The 22,435-nt window shown below is 39.9% G+C and overlaps 1 protein-coding gene across 2 annotated transcripts in view; it reads left to right on the forward strand.

Annotated features, from left to right (window-relative positions):
• LOC136877420 (zinc metalloproteinase-disintegrin-like 4a) overlaps positions 1 to 22,435 on the forward strand; it is a 194,720-nt gene that overhangs the window by 45,581 nt on the left and 126,704 nt on the right. For both annotated transcript variants that reach the window (XM_067151441.2, XM_067151443.2), the window contains exon 5: positions 17,590 to 17,672. In XM_067151441.2, coding sequence (XP_067007542.2) covers positions 17,590 to 17,672 — 83 coding nt within the window. The remainder of the gene's footprint in view (positions 1 to 17,589; positions 17,673 to 22,435) is intronic.

Here is a 22,435-nt window from a genome sequence, read left to right on the forward strand (position 1 = left end):
TGAATAATTTGCAATATTCCGGAACAAGTAAAACGTAGGTTATATACATACAAGTTTTTAGATGATATGTTGCGTTCTTGAAGAGTAGCAAATGCGGCGTAACAAAGAGAAGTGGCGTAAAGTTGCCGCGTGCGGACTGAAGCGATGCGTATCACCGACGGCCGTTAGGATTCTGGCGACTGTTTTTGTCGTTTGTCGATTTGGTTTCATACTCGGAAGAGGTGGTATTCCAATGAAGTAAACAGTCTAATGCCTCTTTGAAATAAAGTGTGGTAACATACCGTGATCTGTGGTGAAGCACGTGGTCCAAGATAGGTTATGGTATGAGCGTGTTCTCCATACTCGGGGTCACCATTTATGGAGTCTTGGTTGTAGGCAGCTCCACGTCGTTCATAAATAAACCAGCCCTCATGGATAATAAGATTTATTTACACCACACACAGTTTTAGTACACCTTTGCATGTGAGGAGATAGGTTACACTGATTACACCAACAAGGCACAAACAGGCGTGATGCTCATGCTCACTCCACGCAGCCGAATGACGCTAGTTTTGCAAGCTATACCCTGATGCAATGTTGCATCGTGCACAAGGGTGCGTTCTGTATGTGGGGCGAGTTCATTCTTCCTGATGCCGCCACAGATGAATCACCATCAACTACGTCATATGCCCTCACTCCATATGAGCTCTGCAGAGAGGTTTGGAATTTAATCCATACTATTGGCACTTAGCCTTACTGTAATGAATTATGAAAATAATAAAATCAAAAGGAGGAGCATTCTGAGCCAGTACATTCATTATTAAATAATGGTAAAGTGAAAATCTCCACTTACCATAGTCTGCTCTCTCCTTGCCTACATGGAATCAGGTACATTGTTGGTTTCCAAATCAATTTGCCATCATTTCTGTCCCAGCTGGGTTTTAACTGTCCATTATAGAAGTTACGGTTTCCTTCATGTTATTATCCTCCATTGTCTTCTTGAACCAGAAACTCTGAAAACAGAATCAGTGTGCCACACACTTCCCCTTCAAATAACTCAATGGTATGAAACACACACGGGCCGATGACCTAGATGTTAGGCCCCTTTAAACAACAAGCAACAACAAGCATGAAACACACACACGCACGCACACCGTATTGACATCAATAAGCCTATCTTTAATGCTAGAGACCACAATTACTTCGCTTGCTTATTCAGCGATATTAGCATAATCACTTGCACAGAAAACCTTGATACATGTAGACAGGACAATGCTTTGTAGTGCACCGTACGGGGTACATCATTCGTATCACAATAATAGGCAAACGTGCTTTATTTTCTTTACTCCTTTCTAACGGTGCATCTAATAACTCGTCCGGGTCTACGTCCCACGATTCGATTTGTAATATGTACCAACTTCCAATTTTGTTATATGTTTCATTCCAAGTACAACTTATTTCATTTGCTAATTCAAAATCGGCGGGTTTTTTTACTCCCGACGTCCAATTCATATGTTTGGGCATCTGGGTTTAGTTTATGTTCATCTCTCTTTTTTTTTTAATTCTTGGAGCTCCAAGCTTTCGGCTCCTTCTAAATCCCCATTAATGTTCTGATTGTTAATTGCTTCTTCCCATTTCTTCTTTTCCTGGGTTTCTCTCCTTGAGTTTTGATTATATTGCCTGTTTCTGTTTTCTCTATTATAGTGATTATTTATTTGTGTTCCTCGATAGGTTGTATTTCGTCTAAAACTGTCTCGATTTCTGCCGTCTCTGTACTGAATGGATGGTCGATGATAAGGCACAAATTTTTCATGTATTTGCCTTTCATTCTCATGACCATTCTGTTTGCACTTACATCGGCTTTGCTCTCTTACTCTCCCTTCGTCATCACTATATTCCCTTTTCTTGGGATTCTTATCGGTATCTCTTCGCTCAGGAAATTACTTTTTCTGATTATTTTCCCAGTTCAACACATTTATCTCCTCCTGGTTATTTGTATTCCTATTTATTTTTGGCGCTGTGTGACTAGATGTCATATCGAGTTGCCTCAATATATTCTCCATCTCCACTGCTGATTTTACGTTTGCCGCCGCCAGCAATCTCTGAGTTTCCGGAGGGAATTGTTTTTGAATAGTTCTTATCGCCTCCAACTCACTGGGCGCCGAATCTAGGTCTTGGAACCTATGGAATTGGTACGAGAAATAATCGCTGTACCTAGTCTGCCCTATTGATGAATATTTTCTAGAATACAGTTCCAGCCTAAGGTTCTGTTGGATTTCTGGGTTCCAAAATCTTTTTAAGAAAGCAATCTTAAATTCCTCGTAATCGTGAAATGTATATTTAAACGCTTGATACCATACATTCGGATTGGCATCCAAATGTTTCTCAATCACTCTGAGCTTCTTTTCGTCGGGAATTCTATTCTCCCGGAAGTACTCTTCAATTTCTCTTAAAAATCTCTTCGGAGACATTGCTGCAGAGTTATTGAAATGCTTAGGTCTGTCATCGTAAGTTTTGATGATATTGATTATCGCTGGGCTTCCATTCCCATTATTTCCAATCATCATGTCCTTGCTACTTCGTTCTGTTTCTCCACTTATCGTGGGTGTCCCTTCTCTTTCGTTGATCTGTATATTCACCATCCTTTGCTCGTTTAATTGTTTTGATACCTCTGCTTTTGTTATCTGTATTTCCCCTCTGATGTTCTGAATCTCTTTCTTCATTTCGTCTATTCCTTGCTCTGTCCTAAGCATTCTCTCTTCTGCTTCGTTTTTATTCTTTTTCATTTCATCATTTATCATCTCCATTTTGTTTCCAATCTGGTCACGTGCTAGAGTGAATTTATCCTCCATAGTTTTGTTTGTCGACATTACATTTTCATTTATCTTCTTTAACTCCTCATTATATTGACTCCATTTTCCCTGTGAATCTATACTTATCGATTCCATATTCTCGGTCAATTTCTTGATCTCGTCTTCTTTCAATCCTTGGATACAATTCTTACTTTCCGTTAGCTCGCTTCTAATTTTATTTATTTCACCGTAGATCTCTCTGTTCTTGTCTTCCACTTTCTCCATCATTTCTGTTTGCAGATCATCTAATCTGGCTTTCATCTTGGAAACTTCTTCTTCAATTTTTCCAATTCCTGTTTTTATCATTTCCTCTTGTCTCTTCTCCATTTTTCTCATCTCTTCCATCTGGTTTCGATGCCTTTCTTCTTGTTTCTGCTGGTATTCTTCTTGTTTCTGCTGATATTCTTCTTGTTTCTGCTGATATTCTTCTTGTTTCTGCTGACGTCTTCCTAATATCTCTTCTAACTGCTTCTTCTGTCTTTCTTCTTGTCTCTCCTCTTGTTTCATCATCATTTCTCGTAACATTTCTATCATTCCTTTTTGTTCTTCTTTCGTCTTCTCTAGATCCTCGGTTATCTTATTTATCTTCTCCTCCTTTTCTTTCAATCTCTCCTTCTGTTCTTCTTTAGCCTTTTCGAACTCCTCGATTATTCTGTTTATCTCCTCATCCTTTTCCTTTTGGTATTCCTCAACTCGTGACCTCAATTGATTAATAGTCGCCATTTTATGTCTATTATTGCTCAACTTCTCTAAAGACTCTATTTTTCTAATTGTTTATAGTTTACAACCAATAAAATATATCAGTATTTCAATTCAGTATGAGATCAACAATCCGGTCCTCCCCACATAACCAACCATTCCATCGCCCCAGTTATTTATGAAACTTGAGAAAACAAAGAAATCATTCTTGATATTTCGGAACTTATTAACTTATTTGCTATCTCTATCTTAATAGAAAACCGAAATCATATTGTGACCTAACTTAACATTATTAACCATCTTAACTAACTATTTATCTGAAATATTCCTGCTATTTTATTCATTATCATTATCATCCACTTCTTCTTCAACTCCCTTTCTCGATCATATGACTCCTTGCCTAGTTCTCAATTCCTTCTTCTCTTGGTTTCCTTCATAATTATCGACTCTCAACCATTTGCTTCCTATCAGTTCTGCTTCATATCTGGGTAAAGCTTTCTCACATCCAACATTTTCTATATAACTCTTCATGTTACATCTCCTCAGTTTTACTGCGTTTCTGGGTGTCAATTATTGCAATTATTCTTCTCTAACGACGAGCGTTAATTAATGTCGCAGCTATTTTCCAGAAACTGCTCCGCATTGTCAAATAATGTGCTAACAGTTATTTAATAGTTTGGTTTAGCATCCACAGCCTTGCTTTAACAATGAGTGCCAATTAATGCTCATTAATCATCTTATCATCAGACTGGGTGTCCTCAATTTACTTCCATGTCAATGTTAATGCTGTGCCCCTGGGTATCCTCAGTTTCTGCTCCACGAATGGGCGCCAATTAATGCACCGTACGGGGTACATCATTCGTATTGTGCCTTTTCCCTCACTGCCTCATATACTCCGGCTAATAATCTAATAGAATATGTTGGATGGACAAATAAATATAAACATCTCCTAAAAATGCAGGACGACACGCAGGTAAGAATGAAAATAATTACATCAACTTAGGTCTGCGACCAAATAATATTACAATTATCTGTATCTGCAAAAAAAATCGTTTGTATATTTCATCCCATCCAACATGTGCATTCATTTGTCTACACCGATATTGGCTTATTTCGGTGAACAACACATGAGAATCGTATTTTGTTATCAAACCATATATTCGTTCGCTGCACAATACCTTTCAGGGATACTCATTTCAATTAACCTTTTTTAACGTGGGCTCAACTGAGAAATGCACAGCCTTTTCCCCAAGTCCGTCCGCAAAACCAGTTCCGATTAATTGTAGCCAACAATAAAATAGATCTTAGAATTTATCTATTGATTATTTATAAGTACTCCATCCAATATCTCTTCCGATAATGAAATGAATAAATAACAAGAATTCCGGTTAAAATCCTTATCTCCTATTTTATTGAAAGTTCATTGTACTTGGAATGAAGTATGATTACAATTACATGTTCAGTTACACTCCTAGGAATTCCAATTCCAAATTGAAATACAATTCAATATTTTCTTATCATATTATTTTAAAAAATCTACGAAATTAACATTAAAATCTCGTTTCAATATTTTTGAAATACTATTAATTTATTGAAATATTATTGAAATCTTGTAAAATATCCCCTAAACATTGTCGAGATGTCGTTGGAATGGCTGAAATACCTTGGAATATCGGTGAAATAATGTTGAAATATTCCTTAAAAATCTTTGAAAAGTCACTGAAGTGACTGAAATACCTTGGAATATCGGTGAAATAATGTTGAAATCTTCCTTAAAAATCTTTGAAAAGTCACTGAAGTGACTGAAATACCTTGGAATATCGGTGAAATAATGTTGAAATATTCCTTAAAAATCATTGAAAAGTCACTGAAGTGACTGAAATACCTTGGAATATCGGTGAAATAATGTTTAAATATTCCTTAAAAATCTTTGAAAAGTCACTGAAGTGACTGAAATACCTTGAAATATCAAGAACATTAACTAAGTATCACTCAAATATCAATTAAACATCATTAAAATATCATCTGAATTTCATTGAATATCCCTACAAAATTCATATGTATGATCTTTGCTTTCTTTGTTTTCTCAAGTCTTCATTGTGTAATAACGATAACAATATAAGTAAGTTCCATAAATATGGTTCAAAAATTACCATACAGCTATATACCGACTCAAATAAAATCGAAAATAAAATATTCTTTATACTAGGTAAACTAATTTGGTCATAAAACCATCTGAAAATAAATAGGAGTAGCCTATCATAACATACATGTGCAAACAAGCTAATCAAACATCTAGGAATGCAATACTTCCATTCGTAAATAAACATCTTTCCGCGAAATTAAGACAGAAACTGGTATCGGAAATTTACCTGTTTACAAGCAGTAGCCATTTAAGTCATGAAGACGTTTCCTCCCTCCAAACATGCGTTTGACAGGAAGTCAACTTGGGCTTAGCTTATTATGTGAGGTTCTTCAAAAAAAATTTAATATTCAATCGCAAATGCCTTGTTTTAGGATATAATTTTTGATGACCGTACACCACAAGTAGCCTGTAAGTTCATTAACCTCTTACAATCGTATGCATGTGCCATATAACCCGACTTCGTATACTGCTACATAATTCACATGACGAAAACATCAACTATAACCTAACATTAGCGTTATGTTGCTTAAATATTACCAACTGCTCAAATCTAGTCGTATTTCACCAAATACGCATTCTATCAATAACAATTCCTCATTACTTATACACTTCCGTATATGCATTATTTTAGCCTATAATCTCTTAAGATCATCGATCATAACAACGATTCCACCTAACAAAATCATTCGTTGCTTCACATATGGTGCAGTATACGTATATTCCATTCACATAATCTCATCACATATCATGGGTTTACGGTATTCCGTAACACAAGCAATCACATATCCCCAGCAAAAGAACGCATGTGTTAATATTGCAGGTTCTACTTACTTACTTTTGGTGTCAAGTTATCGTCAAATTAAGTTCTATTAATCTAGAAGACGGTCTTATACCATTCTGCATTGCATTGGAATTGAATTACACAATGAAAGGCATAAATCTTCAGAATCACATTGATAACGTCGGTTTTCAAAGCTTCACATAAAATAAACAAGCATTCCTACTCATTGATTACAGATTTGAAACGTCAAAGACTACCTAACTCCATATCCTGAATAAGTTATATGGATTCCTTTTTAATGACCCTACTCATGGAACTTTCATCTTGAAGAATTAAACATTAACCATACTACAATCATATATATAAGTAGTCATTTACTATCGTTCATCCAAATATAAGTAGTTTAACTACGAAAATTTAAATATATGGAACTTGACTTATCTTGCTTTCGTTATTCGACTGGGATGGTCTTCATTCTGGATCTCCCTTGGCTCCCGACTCGAGTTGCGGTTCACGTCATCGTTGGTTACTGGTGACTGGCCTCGGGTGTGGGTGATGACGGCTGGCAAGGGCTCCCACCGGATTGTGATCCCATTCTTCTGGTTTATTCAGCCATAATATCTCCGTCGATTACGTGCGATGGAAACATAATGAAGGATAGCATTAGATGCATTCTCCAGACAGGAAATAAATAATTTTGAATATATTTTAACTATCTAGTAAATTATTCGTCAAGATGCAATATTTAGCGCAATACTTTAAGTATTTCTTGTTTGTCGCTAGCTTAAACAATAAGCTGCCGATCTCTAAATCTTCTTTAAGATTTCAGCTATGAGTTCGTATTGGCAACTATTACGGGGCGATGTCTTCCTCTTTCCTTTCACTTCTTTCACGCCCGATGCTTTTAATTCGTATTTATGGTTTATATACCGCCGTAATTATACTATTAGCAGTTCTCTTCTCCGATTTCAACCTCTTCTTTTCTTGAATACCAATTCTTGCTTACAGTTTCGTTCCGATGATTAATACGATTTTTTTAAAGGTGTCGTCTTTTTTTTACTCGGGACAACAATCTGATTCTTTTACTCACGGCCATTTGGATTCCTTAGGTGCGATCGTCGCAATATTAACTCGTAGCCTACTTGACTGGTTATATCTGCATTTTCTCTCTAGAATATACTCTTTCATTATATAACCTCCGTCATTTTTATCGCGATGCATGGCAAGTATTAGGGATATAACTCCCGCTCATGACGCAAATCGGGCAATGAAATGGTACAGTAGTACAATTTAAATATCATTAATTAGGCTGATGCGTGTGAGAAGCCCGTACATCGAAGCCACTGGAGAGCTCTGTACTGAAATCGCCCATTGCCTTGAAGGCCTGCAGCTTAGCAAGGAACAAGTTGAACATCTAGTAAAATCTCTTCCGAAGCTCATCCGAAAAGTACTCCGCGAAGATTCTTTTGGAAGTTGGGCTCATTACCATCCAAGGGTAAGGGAGAGATATTCTTTTCCCATTGGAAGAAAGGAAATGCTTGGATCAGTAATAAGAGAGTTATGTGATGTGGACAATGGACAGAAGCAATTAAAATGAACTGTAATGTCATCCTAGTTTGATATCTACCTGGAAGAAGCCTTAATACAACCAGTTGCAGAAGATGTGATGAGTTCGAAACCTTAGCGCATGTATTAGGGTTCTGTAGTAAGGAAGAGCTGATTGATTCCGTTGTAAGATTCGAGGAAAATGAACAGCAGCCTTGATTAGTGTGTGAGGAGAAAAAGGCCATACATGAACCATGCCATGAGGATCTCGAAAAGAAGTATGAAATTACAAAATGGGAAAACATTGGCTTTATGACAGGCGGAAATTCTAAGTTCCCATGGAGGGAATTAGATTCTTTTCCACCAATAGAGCATATCAAAAATTAGATCAAAAATTAGATGGATGGCTTTTCCGGCGTTTGCTCTATTAACCAGCGTTTCGTCTTAGGTCTGACACTAGACTCTTCAGAGTGGGATGTGTCAGACCCTACCCACTGACGCTGGGGTGTATGCAGGTGAACTTATCAGAAGCTTATTTATGAAGCACAGTCTGATAACTGCATACGGGAGATAAAACTCCACAATGGAATTAATGCCCGCCTAGCAATTCCAAATGGAAAATCTAAGTTCCCATGGAGGGAATTAGATTCTTTTCCACCAATAGAGCATATCAAAAATTAGATCAAAAATTAGATGGATGGCTTTTCCGGCGTTTGCTCTATTAACCAGCGTTTCGTCTTAGGTCTGACACTAGACTCTTCAGAGTGGGATGTGTCAGACCCTACCCACTGACGCTGGGGTGTATGCAGGTGAACTTATCAGAAGCTTATTTATGAAGCACAGTCTGATAACTGCATACGGGAGATAAAACTCCACAATGGAATTAATGCCCGCCTAGCAATTCCAAATGGAAATTCTAAGTTCCCATGGAGGGAATTAGATTCTTTTCCACCAATAGAGCATATCAAAAATTAGATAAAAAATTAGATGGATGGCTTTTCCGGCGTTTGCTCTATTAACCAGCGTTTCGTCTTAGGTCTGACACTAGACTCTTCAGAGTGGGATGTGTCAGACCCTACCCACTGACGCTGGGGTGTATGCAGGTGAACTTTATTCTTTATTCAAATAGTTATTTCATTCCTGCCCGGTAAGGGGGAGGCGGGCCACCAGCTAAACATGTAGCTCTTTGGCCGGTGAGTGAGTACATAAAAGTAGAATTTTGAAACACATACATAGAAGTATGTCTCGTACATACTGAAAACAAAACATAATCAAATACAGATTGAAGCAGAGAACATAAAAAACATAAACAAGTATATAACAAGGAAATATTATGTGATTTCTTCCATGTCAGTCTATTTTTCATTGATTTCGATTGGCACACAATGTATAAACGCACAACACATCGTACTGAGAGAGAAATGTCTTCAGTTCATCTTGACGTACGATACGAAAAACACTATGGTGGAAGCAGAAAGAAATGGACGTACACTAGTGGAACAATGAGGACGCGAAAAACACAGAATGATTGAAAATGAACACGGATAGAGATGACACTGGTAGTGTCGTAAAGCACTCAGACACAGATATTGGAGGCCGGTACCACTGCCGCGAGGAGCATCGTAATATCCAGTAAAAGAAAAATTAGCATAAAAAGGCAGTGGGACAGGGGGGGAAGTTACGTGATAGGGGTGGGGAAAAGGTAAGAGATAGCAGGAGAGCGGTCATTATTAAGGATAGCGGTGGCAAGAGGAGAAAGGTTAAGGGCTTCTTTAATCGCAGAGTGATTGATGGCTAGGGCAGATTGTAAGTATTTGAGACGAAGATCATGGACATGAGTAAGGATGGTGGGGAAAGAATAAAGAGGTTGGAAGTCAGCAGAAGGGGTGTCAAAGGGGAGATGGTATGCAATACGCATAGCATGTCTGTCAAGTTTAAGCAAGGTCACGTATTGTTGTCTGTCAGCTGTGAGCCAGGTCAAGGAACTGTATGTTACGACAGGGCGAATAAAAGATTTATAAACGGTGAGGATTTGGGAAGGACGGAGGCCCCACGTTTTACCAGTGAGAATACGAAGGGCTCGGAAGCGTTGAAGGGCACGTTTGTATACTTGTGTTAAATGATGTTTCCAATGAAGGTTGTTCTGGAATTGAATACCAAGGTAGATTAGGGTATTAGTTTCTGTTAGTGGAGTATTATACAACGTTAAAAGAACTCGGTGACGGGGTCTAGTGAGGCGGGATTTTTTCCGAAATACAATAAATTGGGTCTTGGTGGGATTAACAGCAATATGCCAGGCGTCGAACCAGGATTCTAGAACGGAGAGGTAGGTCTGTAAATAACGGGTAAGAGTAACAGTAGTAGGTGTAAGTGCAAGGATAGCCAGATCATCGGCATATTGATAGAGTCTTAAAGGGGGGTCGGGATGTGGGATATCATAAGTATATAAAATATATAAAAGTGGGGAAAGTGGGGAACCTTGGGCTACGCCCGCAGTCATACGAAAGGAATAGGAACGGGTACCACGGATGAGGATCTGTGCTGATCGATGTTGAAGATAGTTGAAAATAAATCGAATGATAGTGATAGGAATGGGAAGATGGCGTAACTTAAAAAGCAACCCAGCATGCCAGACTGAATCAAAAGCCTTATTCACATCGAGGCAAACTAAAGCGGCAGTTTTACGGGGGCGAAGATAGGCATTGAGAGAAGAGGATATGTGAAAGAGGTGATCGTGAGTGGAATGATGGGATCGAAAACCGGCTTGAGAGGATGGAATAAGACCTAGAGAGTCGAGATAGGAGGAAAGTCTCCTACTCAGAATCCCTTCTAGGATCTTGCTGAGGACAGGGAGTAAGGAGATTGGGCGATAAGACCGAATGTCAGATGGGAGTTTATGGGGTTTTAGGAATAGGAGAAGATTGGCGTTACCCCAATGAACGGGGTACGCGCCTGTATAAAGAATGTAGGTGTAAATAATGCTAAGAAGATAAAAAAGAATAGGAGGGGCTTCTTGAATATGACGATATGAGATGGTATCGGAGCCAGGGGAGGTGTTTTTCCGATGTTTCAGGAAAAGCCGGATATCAGTGGGTGTAATGGGAGCATTTAATGGATGAGTATAATCAACATGAGAAAAATGGAGGAATGAAGGTTGAAGTTCAGGGAGGTTAGGATCAGAGTAAGCAAGGATGGTAGGTTCGTGAGGATGATGGAAATTAGGGGCGTGGGAGGGGGAAAACACAGTTTGATAATAGTCAGCAAAAAGATTAGCCTTGTCTTGGTCAGTTTGTGGATGAGTGGGGGGATGTGTAATAGGGTAGCGAGGAAGAGGGTTGGTAGTTTTGGTTAGTTTTCGAAAAGTCGTCCAAAAACGTCGAGGGTCGTGATAATCAGCTAGCTCAGTACACTTGTCCATCCACATTTTACGTTTAATAGCTTTAATATATGAGCGCGCGTGGCGTAAAGTTCGGCGGTGTTGTTGGAGCGTAGTAGGGTCCTTGGTTCGAGTATATGCAGTAAAGTAGTCATGAGCTAGCTGCAATAAGCGGAGAGCTGTGGGGGGTATAGGAGGTTTAGAGGGGTGGTAGGAGTGACGAGGAATATGAAGAGAATCTGCGGTAAGGATAGCTCGCTCTATTTTAGAAATTAGGGCGAATAGAGTGGGAATATTAGTAGGCGGTACAGCATCACTGAGTAAGTTAGTGAGAGTAGTGCGATAAGTATTCCAATTAGTGTGATTGAAACGACGAGTAGGGGGAGGGCGAGGAGGGGGTAAGGTCTGACGGGGAAGAACACCAGGAAAGGTGAGAAGGGCTGGGGCGTGATCGCTACCTATAGAAACGAGCTGCTGGATGGTGATAGATGTGGCAAGGGAGGGAGAAAGAAGGAGGACATCAGGGGTGGAATTATTGGCTGGGAGGGTGTGGAAAGGAAAATGGAAGCGCATGCCCCGGAGAGACGTACATAAATTAGTGAACTCGGAGATTTGAGTAGGGGTATATGAAGTAACATTAAGGTCTGCAACTATAATATATTCAGAAAATGTAGCGTCTATGTATTTAATAAAATCAGAGGGAATGAAAGGTTTAGACGGTATGTAGATAGTAGCTACCGTAATGGTTTTCTGAGGAGTAATTACTTCGAGTATTAGATATTCAGAGAAATTAGTAGGGAAGTGAAAGTAGTGCTGAATAACAGTAAAATCCCGTCTGACGCCGATAGCCACGCCACCACGGCCTTGAGTCGGACGATCAGCGCGATAGAAAGTAAACCGGGGAAATTGAGGCATTTGGGCCGGCGTCAGAAATGTCTCATTCAGAACAAAAATATCCGGGGCATACAATGAAAGGGAGGTGTCCAGCAGCGGCCGATTGGACTTAAGAGATCTTATGTTGGCATAGTAAAGCTTCAATACGCTAACGCATAAAGTGAACAGTACTTAGGGGAAAAAATGCAAAATGCATTTTATTCCCCGAGTACGCCACGTCGACATGAGTGTTCAAAACCAATCGAGCCGCTAGCTGGATCTGATTTAGGATGTGTGGGCGATGGAAGGGGAGGACGTTCTGTAACACCATCGTAATAAAACGAATGATGTTCTCAGAACTCGGAGGGAGGAGGAAGGAGGAAGAGGCAGGGGTAGGTAGGTCTTGAGATTGAACAGGGACAACGGTTTCAGGATGATCAGGTTCAGAGCAGGTTTGGAACGACATTTATAACTGAAAGCAGGATGATTTTGATTACAATTAACACATTTTGGATTCGACTTATTGGGACAAGCATGAGTAGGATGCTCCTCACGTGAACAGATGGCACATACCTCCGGATGAACACATGGTGTCCCTGGGGCGTGGTCGAACCTCTGGCACGTCCCGCAGCGGATCTTCTGAGGTGGCGATGTTCTGGAGGGTTCCACCCGATGGCGCCGGGCGTAGATCATGGCGCCGTCACGGAGCAGGGCGTCGAGCGTCGAGACGTCGCGTGATAGAATGCGAACCAAGGAAGTGGGTCCTTGAGCGTTCCGAATACGGATGACTCGGTAGATGTGGTGACCCTCGAGTTGGAGTTGAGCAGCCACCTCATCGTCGGTGTAGTCTCGGTCGACTCCATAAGCAACCACAGATAGAATTGTTGCTGGTCGGGTGGGCGGTGCAGGACGTTGTGTTGGACGCTGTGTGGTGACATTAGTGGCCCGTGCATGTGTCCCCAGTTGATGAGCTCCGATGTTATTCATGAAGTGATGGTAAAATGGTTGGCAGGTTTTAAGATTATAACGATCTCTCGACCGTTGGATTTCAAGTTTATAATCCTGAAGATTGGGCGTAAATTTTGCAATTAGTTGATAGATGCACCTGACGTTGGCCTTGGTGATGTCCAGATTTGTAAGCTTTATCAGATAGAAAGGCGGTTGAACAGTTGGCTGGAGCGTTGGAGTAACAATACTGCGCTGGCGAATATTAGGTGGTATTGCTGGGTTTTGCGCCGCCTGAGCATAACTACGTACATGTGCAGGCATGTACGTTGCAGGTTGGTCCAACAGGTTGGGCAGTTGGTGGGCGGTCGATGGTCCAGGGCCCAGCAAATGAATCCCAAGGTCCGTTCCAGAAGATTCCAGACGAGCATGAGATCCCGGTGAGGTTTCGACAGAGCCTGGAGAACGTTGTATCAGGGATTGTGTCGGACAAATTCTTTTCCTTTCTCCATCAGGACTTCCAGAACCAGATTCCGATAAACGACGAGGTTGTTTGGTTTGAGTAGTTTCCATGTCCTTAGGTGGCGACCTGGGTGAACGTGATCGCGTTGGTGATGGCGGCAGTGAAGGAGTCATCGCGTAACTTCCAGAAACTTCCTGATATGTAGACGTAAGACTGTCGACGTGTAGAGATTCCGGTCCGATCATATACTGTAGACTGAGAGTGCAGGTGAACTTATCAGAAGCTTATTTATGAAGCACAGTCTGATAACTGCATACGGGAGATAAAACTCCACAATGGAATTAATGCCCGCCTAGCAATTCCAAATGGAAATTCTAAGTTCCCATGGAGGGAATTAGATTCTTTTCCACCAATAGAGCATATCAAAAATTAGATCAAAAATTAGATGGATGGCTTTTCCGGCGTTTGCTCTATTAACCAGCGTTTCGTCTTAGGTCTGACACTAGACTCTTCAGAGTGGGATGTGTCAGACCCTACCCACTGACGCTGGGGTGTATGCAGGTATGAAGAGTCTAGTGTCAGACCTAAGACGAAACGCTGGTTAATAGAGCAAACGCCGGAAAAGCCATCCATCTAATTTTTGATCTAATTTATGACAGGCGCTAGAGAGACAATTCCTAAGGAGTTGCTGAACTTCTTAGAATAAGCAAAATCCAGGACACTATTATCCAGACCATAGCAGTTTCAGCATTGAAAAATTCATTGGCGATTGTTAGACACCACTTGTACTCCCTAACTTGAAGAACCGTGTAATGGATTTTCTTTTCCAAATAAAATATGAAAGGGACATGTGCAAAATGCAAACTCGTGTCCTCATCCCGAGGTGGTGCAGCTCTTGTCAGGCACACCCCCATTGGAGGTGAGCTGCATGTACCATTTTTACTACATACAAGCCCTCCTGCCATTCTTAAATTTCTGACAGTACCGGGAATCGAACCCGGGCCCCCGAGGACGGCAGCTAATAACACTAACCGTTATGCTACAGAGGTGGACAGGAACATGTGGAAATACATGTTTATTTCATTCAAATTTAGGCTTGCAATTAATTCAATACCAACTACATCATACTGACCAAAATCTCCTTTCAAAAATTTGTTCAACTTTCCCTGGTCCGTTGCAATTATTTAAAAAAAAAAGTCTAGACAAACAACAGATAGGGAATCTGTCACTTGGGTGCCTGCCCAAAATGCAGATCAGTGGTGATTGATTGATTGATTGATTGATTGATTGATTGATTGATTGATTGATTGATTGATTGATTGATTGATTGATTGATTGATTGATTGATTGATTGATTGATTGATTGATTGATTGATTGATTGATTGAGAAAATTCCACTTACAATGCCATATTATGTCCACTGTCAGTGTATCTTCATCTGTCTGGGACTGAACGGTTATACCATCTACACAGTAATTAAAACTGAGAGGACTTTTCCTGTTGGTAAATCTTACAACCTGATTTTTCATCCAGCTTACCATCATACCACTGCCTGCTGTCCATCTCAAAATACTGTTCAGATTTTTTTTGCAGTCAGTCACAATTACTTGGTAAATTATTCCAGTCCCTAATTCCTCTTCCTATCCAACAAATATTTGCCCCAATTTGTTCTCTCAAATTTCAACTTCGTCTTCATATTATGATCTTTCCTACTTTTAACTCCATTCAAGCTTATTCGTCTACTAATGTCATTCCATGTCATCTCTCTGCTAACAGCTCAGAACATACTGCTTAGTAAAGCAATTCATCTTCCTACTCCCAAGTCTTCCCAGCCCAAAGTTTGCAAAATTTTCATAACACTATTCGTTTGTCGGTAATCACCCATAGCAATTTTTTTTTTTTTTTTTTTATCTTTTCCAGTTCTCGAATGAAGTTATCCTGGTGCGGGTCCCATACACTAGAACAATCCTCTAATTAGGGTCTTACCAGTGACTTATATGCCCTATCCTTTACATCATCACATCCACCCCTAAATACTCTTATAACCATATGAACAGATCCGTAACCTTTATTTACAATCCAGTTTATGTGATTACCCCAATGAAGACCTTTTCTTATATTAACACCTAAGTACTTACAGTGATCCTCATGAGTTACCGTCACCCCATCAACACAGTAATTAAAACAGAGGTCTTTTTCTCTCGGTAAAACTTCCAACCTGACTTCTCACTCCATTTCACAACTTTGTCTAGGTTTTTATGCAGTCACTCACAATCCTGTAACTTATTTATTATTCCATAGAGTATAACATCATTCATAAAATGCCTTATCTGTAATTCCAGTTCTTTGCTCTTATCATTTATATATACCAAACCAAACCAAACCCCATGACACTACAGCCCTTGAAGGGCCTTGGCTTACCAAGTGACCGCTGCTCAGCCTGAAGTCCTGCAGATTACAAGGTGTCGTGTGGTCAGCACGATGAATCCTCTCGGCAGTTGTACTTGGCTTTCTAGACCAGGGCCGCTATCTCACCGTCAGATAGCTCCTCAATTCTAATCACGTAGGCTGAGTGGACATCGAACCAGCCTTAAGATCCAGGTATAAATCCCTGACCTGGCCGGGAATTGAACCCGGGGCCGGCATCATTTATATATATAGGGCCTATGTACTGTATAATAAAACAGAGATCCAGTAAACTGCCTTGTGGGACCCCCCTCTTAACCATTACGGATTATATAATGCTTCACCTACTCCAATTATGTGAGCGCTATTTTCTAGAAATCTAGCTACCCAATCAGTTGTACTTTTGTCTAGTCCAAGAGTCCTCACATTCATCAGTAGACTCCCATGATATGCCCTATCAAAAGACTTGGATAGGTCATTAGCAATGTAGTCTATGTGACCTCCTGAACCTATGTCTTGATGGAATCCCACAAGTTGAGCCTCACTGGAATAACCTTTCCTAAACCCAAACTATCTTCTATGAAACTAGTTAGTAATTTCACAAACTTGTTTAAAATAATCAGAAAGAATGTTTGCCGAGAGCTTACATGCAATGCATATCAATTTGACTAGCCTGTAATTATCCACCTCATATAATGTTTATCACCCTTTCCTTTGTACATTGGGACTGGTAAAGCAACTCCCCATTCATTTGGTATAGCTCCTTCATACAGTAATATACGAGGGGGTACCCAAAAATAACATTGCCGTGGGCAAAGCTTGTGTAGTACGCATTTCTGCCGCGAGGTGTGTATAGCGCAACTCATTGCCAGTACAGTGCTACCTGTGTGGTTGACCTGGCTTGTTCTGTTCATCTGCAGCGACTGTTTTTGCTAGCACTGTTTTGTTCTTGTTTCATTTTTTCATGATGGCAAGTTTAAGTTAATAATGTGAAAACCTTCTAAGAAGATTGCACAACAGTGTTCATCAAAAAAGACCCTGTTTGTGGGAGCCTGGTTTGTCCACCATGACAACACATCTGAACACACAGCCATTTCTATTAGACAGTTTTTGGCTAAAAATGGCATGGTTCTGCTACCCCATGCCTGACCTGGCTCCGTGCGACTTTTCTTATTTCCATGCATGAAAAGGGGCATGAAAGGACACCGATTTCACAACATTTAAGAGGTCAAGAAATAAATGAGGGGGGAGCTGTCAACCATTTCTAAAGATGACCACAAAAAATATTTCGAACAGTGGAAGTACCAGTGGGACAAATGTATTAGTTGTAATGGAGAGTATTTTGAAGGGAATAAGGTTGTTTTGCAAAAAAAAATTTGAAAATATATAGCTTTTCAATAATAATTCTGGGTTGTTTTTTTGGGTGGGGGGTTACCCCCTCGTATAAGATTATAACATCAGAGGTTTATTGGTGTTGAGTATTTTTGTTGAGTAACGCTCCAAATCTGTTTACATTTCTTGCAGGATATTGAGCTTTGTCATTACCAGGGCAAGCTGAGAGGAGTAATTAAATCCTGGGCTGCTATTTCTACCTGCAATGGTCTGAGGTATTGATATATATTACAGTAGATCATTTTAATTTTTATTATGTTTTAATGGTAGTCTATTAAACTTGATACTTTACATGCTGATTATTAAAGGATATACAGGGTGTATCATAATGATACTGACAAAAAAAAATCAGGCATGCTCTTCGTGTTATGTTAAGAACAATGGTGCGGTCGGACTGGCAGGGAAAATATTTTCTTTTCAAAATAATGAGGTTCCTTTGTTACTTCCAGGCAGGATATTCAAATTGACAAACTTGCCATATTTGCTATGCTATCGAATCAGCTACTGCCTGTTGCTGTACATCAGAGAAGAGAAGAGAAGGAAAGGGAGGAGAAGTAGAAGACAGAGGTAATGCGCGACCCACCACACATCCTGAACAGAGTGCAAAGGTCACTACTACACTGTTGTGAACTGTGCGTCAAAGTAGGAGGGGGGCATACTGAACATGTACTGTAATCAAACCATTGGGCGTATTGTTTCCTTTGTTCAATATTTCATTCCATTTACAATGTTGTGAGAGAAGCAATACACCATCGTGGGGCGGCAGTATTGCCATCTTTGAGCATGCTAAATAATAAAGACCAGGCAAGTTGGCCATGCAATTAGGGGCATGCAGCTGTGAGCTTGCATCTGGGAGACAGTTGGTTTGAACCCCACTGTCGGCAACCCTGAAGGTGGTTTTCCGTGGTTTCCCATTTTTACACCAGGCTAATGCTGGGGTTGTACCTTAATTAAGTCCACGGCCACTTCCTTCCCACTCCTAGGTCATTCCTATCCCATCATCGCCATAAGACCTATCTGTGCCGGTGCGACATAAAGCAAATTACAAAAAAATAATAATAAAGAACATTACTGGAATCATCAGACAAGAGGAGAAACAATCTGATGCATTCCTTGACTGACAAGTGTGTCTTAATTACAGTATGTTTTGAACTGTGTGTATGGGGGGGGGCATTAAGGCTATTTAATAAATGAACTGTGGATATTGCCTGTAAGATACAAGGACAATCCTGTGCGAGTCGAACAAGGAAACTTGTGCATACGCATGGAGCATTATCTCTGTCTCCATCATACACCCCACTCCCTGTCCTTCCCCTTCTCTTCCCTGAAGCATGGCAGTGGCTTCCGCTCTGGCAAAGCAAATATGGCGAGCTTGTGAATTTTAATCGTGTGCCTGGAAGTAACGAAGTAACCTACTTTTCTCAAAAAGAAATTTTTTTTCCATCAATCCAATTGCACTGTTGTTCTTAACATAACACAAAGAGCATCGCTGATATTTTTGTTGGTACAGTTATGGTACACCCCGTATTGATCAGATAAGCTTATCACAGTCTTTTTTTCTTTCTTTCTAATGCTTGTAACTTTAAACATGTGGTTTTAAGGTTTGGCTTCACAAGTGTTAGAAATGTTCACTTATCTCTGACAGGCACTGAAATTTATTATGACCATTATTTTTAGGTTCAATCTTCTACTTCCACTTCTAGTAGTGTTTCCATTATTGGATATTGGTAATCATTCTAGCTATTCATTTTGTTGTTGGCTGCACGTAATAGCGAAATGTTTTTCTTTTTGTCCGAACCACTATCGCAGGTTCTCCAGCCAAGATGTGCAGGGTCTCCCAGGAGGGTGTAAGTTTCCAGGTACCTAATAACATGATTGAAGTAGGAGAGCTTCTTGATCTTAACAGCCATACACAGTCCTTTTTCCTTACACATCCTGGTCAATAACTTCTCATTCCATATTCTCTCTACCCAGCTGAAATGAAGCACGTGACGGTAGACCCATATTTGAAATGGTTCTAAATCTTCACATGGTGGCTTTTATCATAGTCCAGGACTCGACTCCATACACCACAATGAAGAATACACAGCACCGAGGGATCCTAACCTGAAGCTGTAATGTAGCTCTCTGCTACAGAGCACTAGACGGAGGCTTGTAAATGCTGCCCTGGCCTTCTCAATGAAGTACTTTATTTCTTGGGAAAGGTCCCATTGCTTGTTGATGACACTAACTAGGAATGTATTTTTCTCGACGCTCTGTATCGGATATCCTGTTGACCCGCAGACTGGGATCTACAACAGGGCCCTTGCTCATAATCATGTATTTGGTCTTCTTTATGTTCAAGTTTAGACCAAAGTTTTTACATGTCTTCACTTACTTTATATAAGTTACTTAAAAGTTTAAAAGATTTGGAGGTGGTAATTATTGAAATAGGATTATTTTGTAACAATTGTAGGCAGAGTGAGTTAAAAAAATGTTAATTGGCTGATGGTTGTATAGTAAGTAGGGGTGAGAAAATTTTACATTCACCATATCTGCAGTTTTTGGAGTTATGGTCTGGATATCAATTTTCTGTAAGGTAGAATTAAAATTTTCCATTTTTTTTAAAATTTTTTATTTTTTATTTTTTTATTTTTTTTGAAAGTGGGACAAAATGCACTTTTAGGCTACTCCAAAGCTTAAACGAACTTGCTAATGAGTGGAAAGAACTTTGAAGGACATTTATAGAATGCAGATGAGACAGCCATTTCGTTAGATATTTTTCCAGTGAATTAGAACTTGAGTAATATCAATTTTACTGATTATTTCAAGAGTGAACTCTAATTAATTTATGATAATTTTTATATTAGGCATTCAATTTAAAACATCAAGAGTGAACTTTATTTATTTTTATAACAAGTCAAATTGATTAATTATTCCAAGAAGGAACTGTATTTATTTATTCTTCCCTCCTTTCTCCATCCCCTCTGTTATTTACACTCCTCCTCCATGTGTTCCTTGGTCTGCCTCTTTTCCTGCTACCTTGTGGGTTCCATTCCAGGGCTTGTCTTGCTATCACAAGAAATAATGGACACATAATATTCAAGAAACCGTCTACTATCTATCTAGCACACCATAAAGTATTAATGCTCAGTTTCACAGTCTATGTTCCCTTACATGAAATAATGGGCAAGTAATTTTAAGAAACAGAGTCCTAAATAGCTGGTCACTTGCTAAAGTTCAAATATGTAAACCTGTCTCATCAAATTGTAAGTTATGTTGTTCACTGACATTTCTGTAGCACATGGCACAAAAATAATATGTCCCGTTGAACGAAGTATAACACTTGTGTTTTCAAACAAGCAACGTAAAATGTTAAAGTGTTTGAATGCCTTTAAATAAGTCCTTTAGAAGCGGATGAAAAATTTTAGAATATAAAGTTACACTGCAGTCACAGTCAAAGTTCCCACCTAGGTCGCGCCTCGCTGATACTGAGTTCGAAGTTACAGAACTTGGAACTTGGCACTCCACACACAAAGTCAAAGCATACTCACCAGTACTACATCATGCAGCAGACCTCCACTGGTATCTGCTGTCGGTCGTTGTGTGTGCCGTTGAGTTTTGAGTTTTCAGGCTCGCCTTCTATACAAATGCTTGACTCTGGGCGTGATATTACCCAATATTTTAACATCTTAATATCTCCATGAATAATGCAGCTAACAACTTGAAATTTGAGTACCGGCTATTTGTTATTGCCAGCTACACGATTATCATATCTACTTGCTGTTATCTCATCAGGAAGTAGAGATAGAAAAACGTCTAGATCATTCCTTCTGATGTGCAGGTCACATGTTCAGTGACATTGTGGTCGTGCCTTAGCAAGCTGCAGCAAGCTTGCTAGCAGTATGTGTTGCATCACACACTATAACGCATACAATTTAAACTTATGAAACAGACCGAGAGGTCTCCAGTTCGATTACGGGCAATTGCAGACATAACCAGATGGTTCCTGTTTCATGACCCTCCCTGTCGGGGTAAAGAAAATTCAATGAGGATTTTCTTTATGTCTCTTTTTTGTAGTATGGTTTTAAATTAGTGGCACTGTATATGCCTTCGACGGTGTTATCTAAGCGAGCAATCGGATATGTTCCATTTCTGAGGATTTCTGCAATGCAAAACGGTCCAATAAAGAGTGAGCCGAACTTGGTGCAGATCCTTTGCTCGGGATAGGATACTGCTGGTTTGCTGATCAGATGAAGGTCGTTTTCACAGAGTGGTTGTCTGAACTTCTTGCCTCTCTGTTGTCATTCCCTGAGTGTGGCAGCATGTCTAAGTCAATTGAGGGCTTTGTTTAGTCTAGCTTCTTGTGGTATATCTGCAACTGGTGGTGTTTGTAATAATCGATCCCATGGTCAATTTGGAACACTCCCTGATATAATGTCAATGGAATGTCATGAGTGGATTCATGAGTAGTGGAATTCATGATTTGCTGCATGATCGGCAATACTTTGATCCATTTCCAGTGTTGATTACTGCAGTAGATTCTACAGAATTTTGTGATTTCTCCCATGACTCTTTCTGCAGGATTTGCTTTGGGATGCCTGATAGAATTCATTATATGACGAATGTCTAGTTCTTCAAGGGCATTCTGAAATTCTATCGATGTAAACTGGGTGTCTTGATCTGTTAGAAGAAACTCTGGCTTTTCCCCATTTCCAGGATGATGTTCTTCTGAATTCTGCATAGAATATTACCAGCATTAGCTTTTTGGATTGGTAGGAGCATCGTAGATTTGGAGAACACATCAATTATCACAACAATGTACCTATTCCCCATATTCCCCAACGGGTCACTTTCGAAGGCTAGAGCCCTTATCTCCCTCGGCTTCTCCAGTATCAAAGGCCTGGGGAATTCTTTCAGCAAAAAGTTGCTAGGCTTTATTTGTTGGAACAAGTCACTGGTCTAGATGACTCCGCACACATCCCCCCTCAAATATTCC

This window comes from Anabrus simplex, chromosome 7, assembly GCF_040414725.1.
Source record: "Anabrus simplex isolate iqAnaSimp1 chromosome 7, ASM4041472v1, whole genome shotgun sequence".
NCBI classification, from domain to species: Eukaryota; Metazoa; Arthropoda; class Insecta; order Orthoptera; family Tettigoniidae; genus Anabrus; species Anabrus simplex.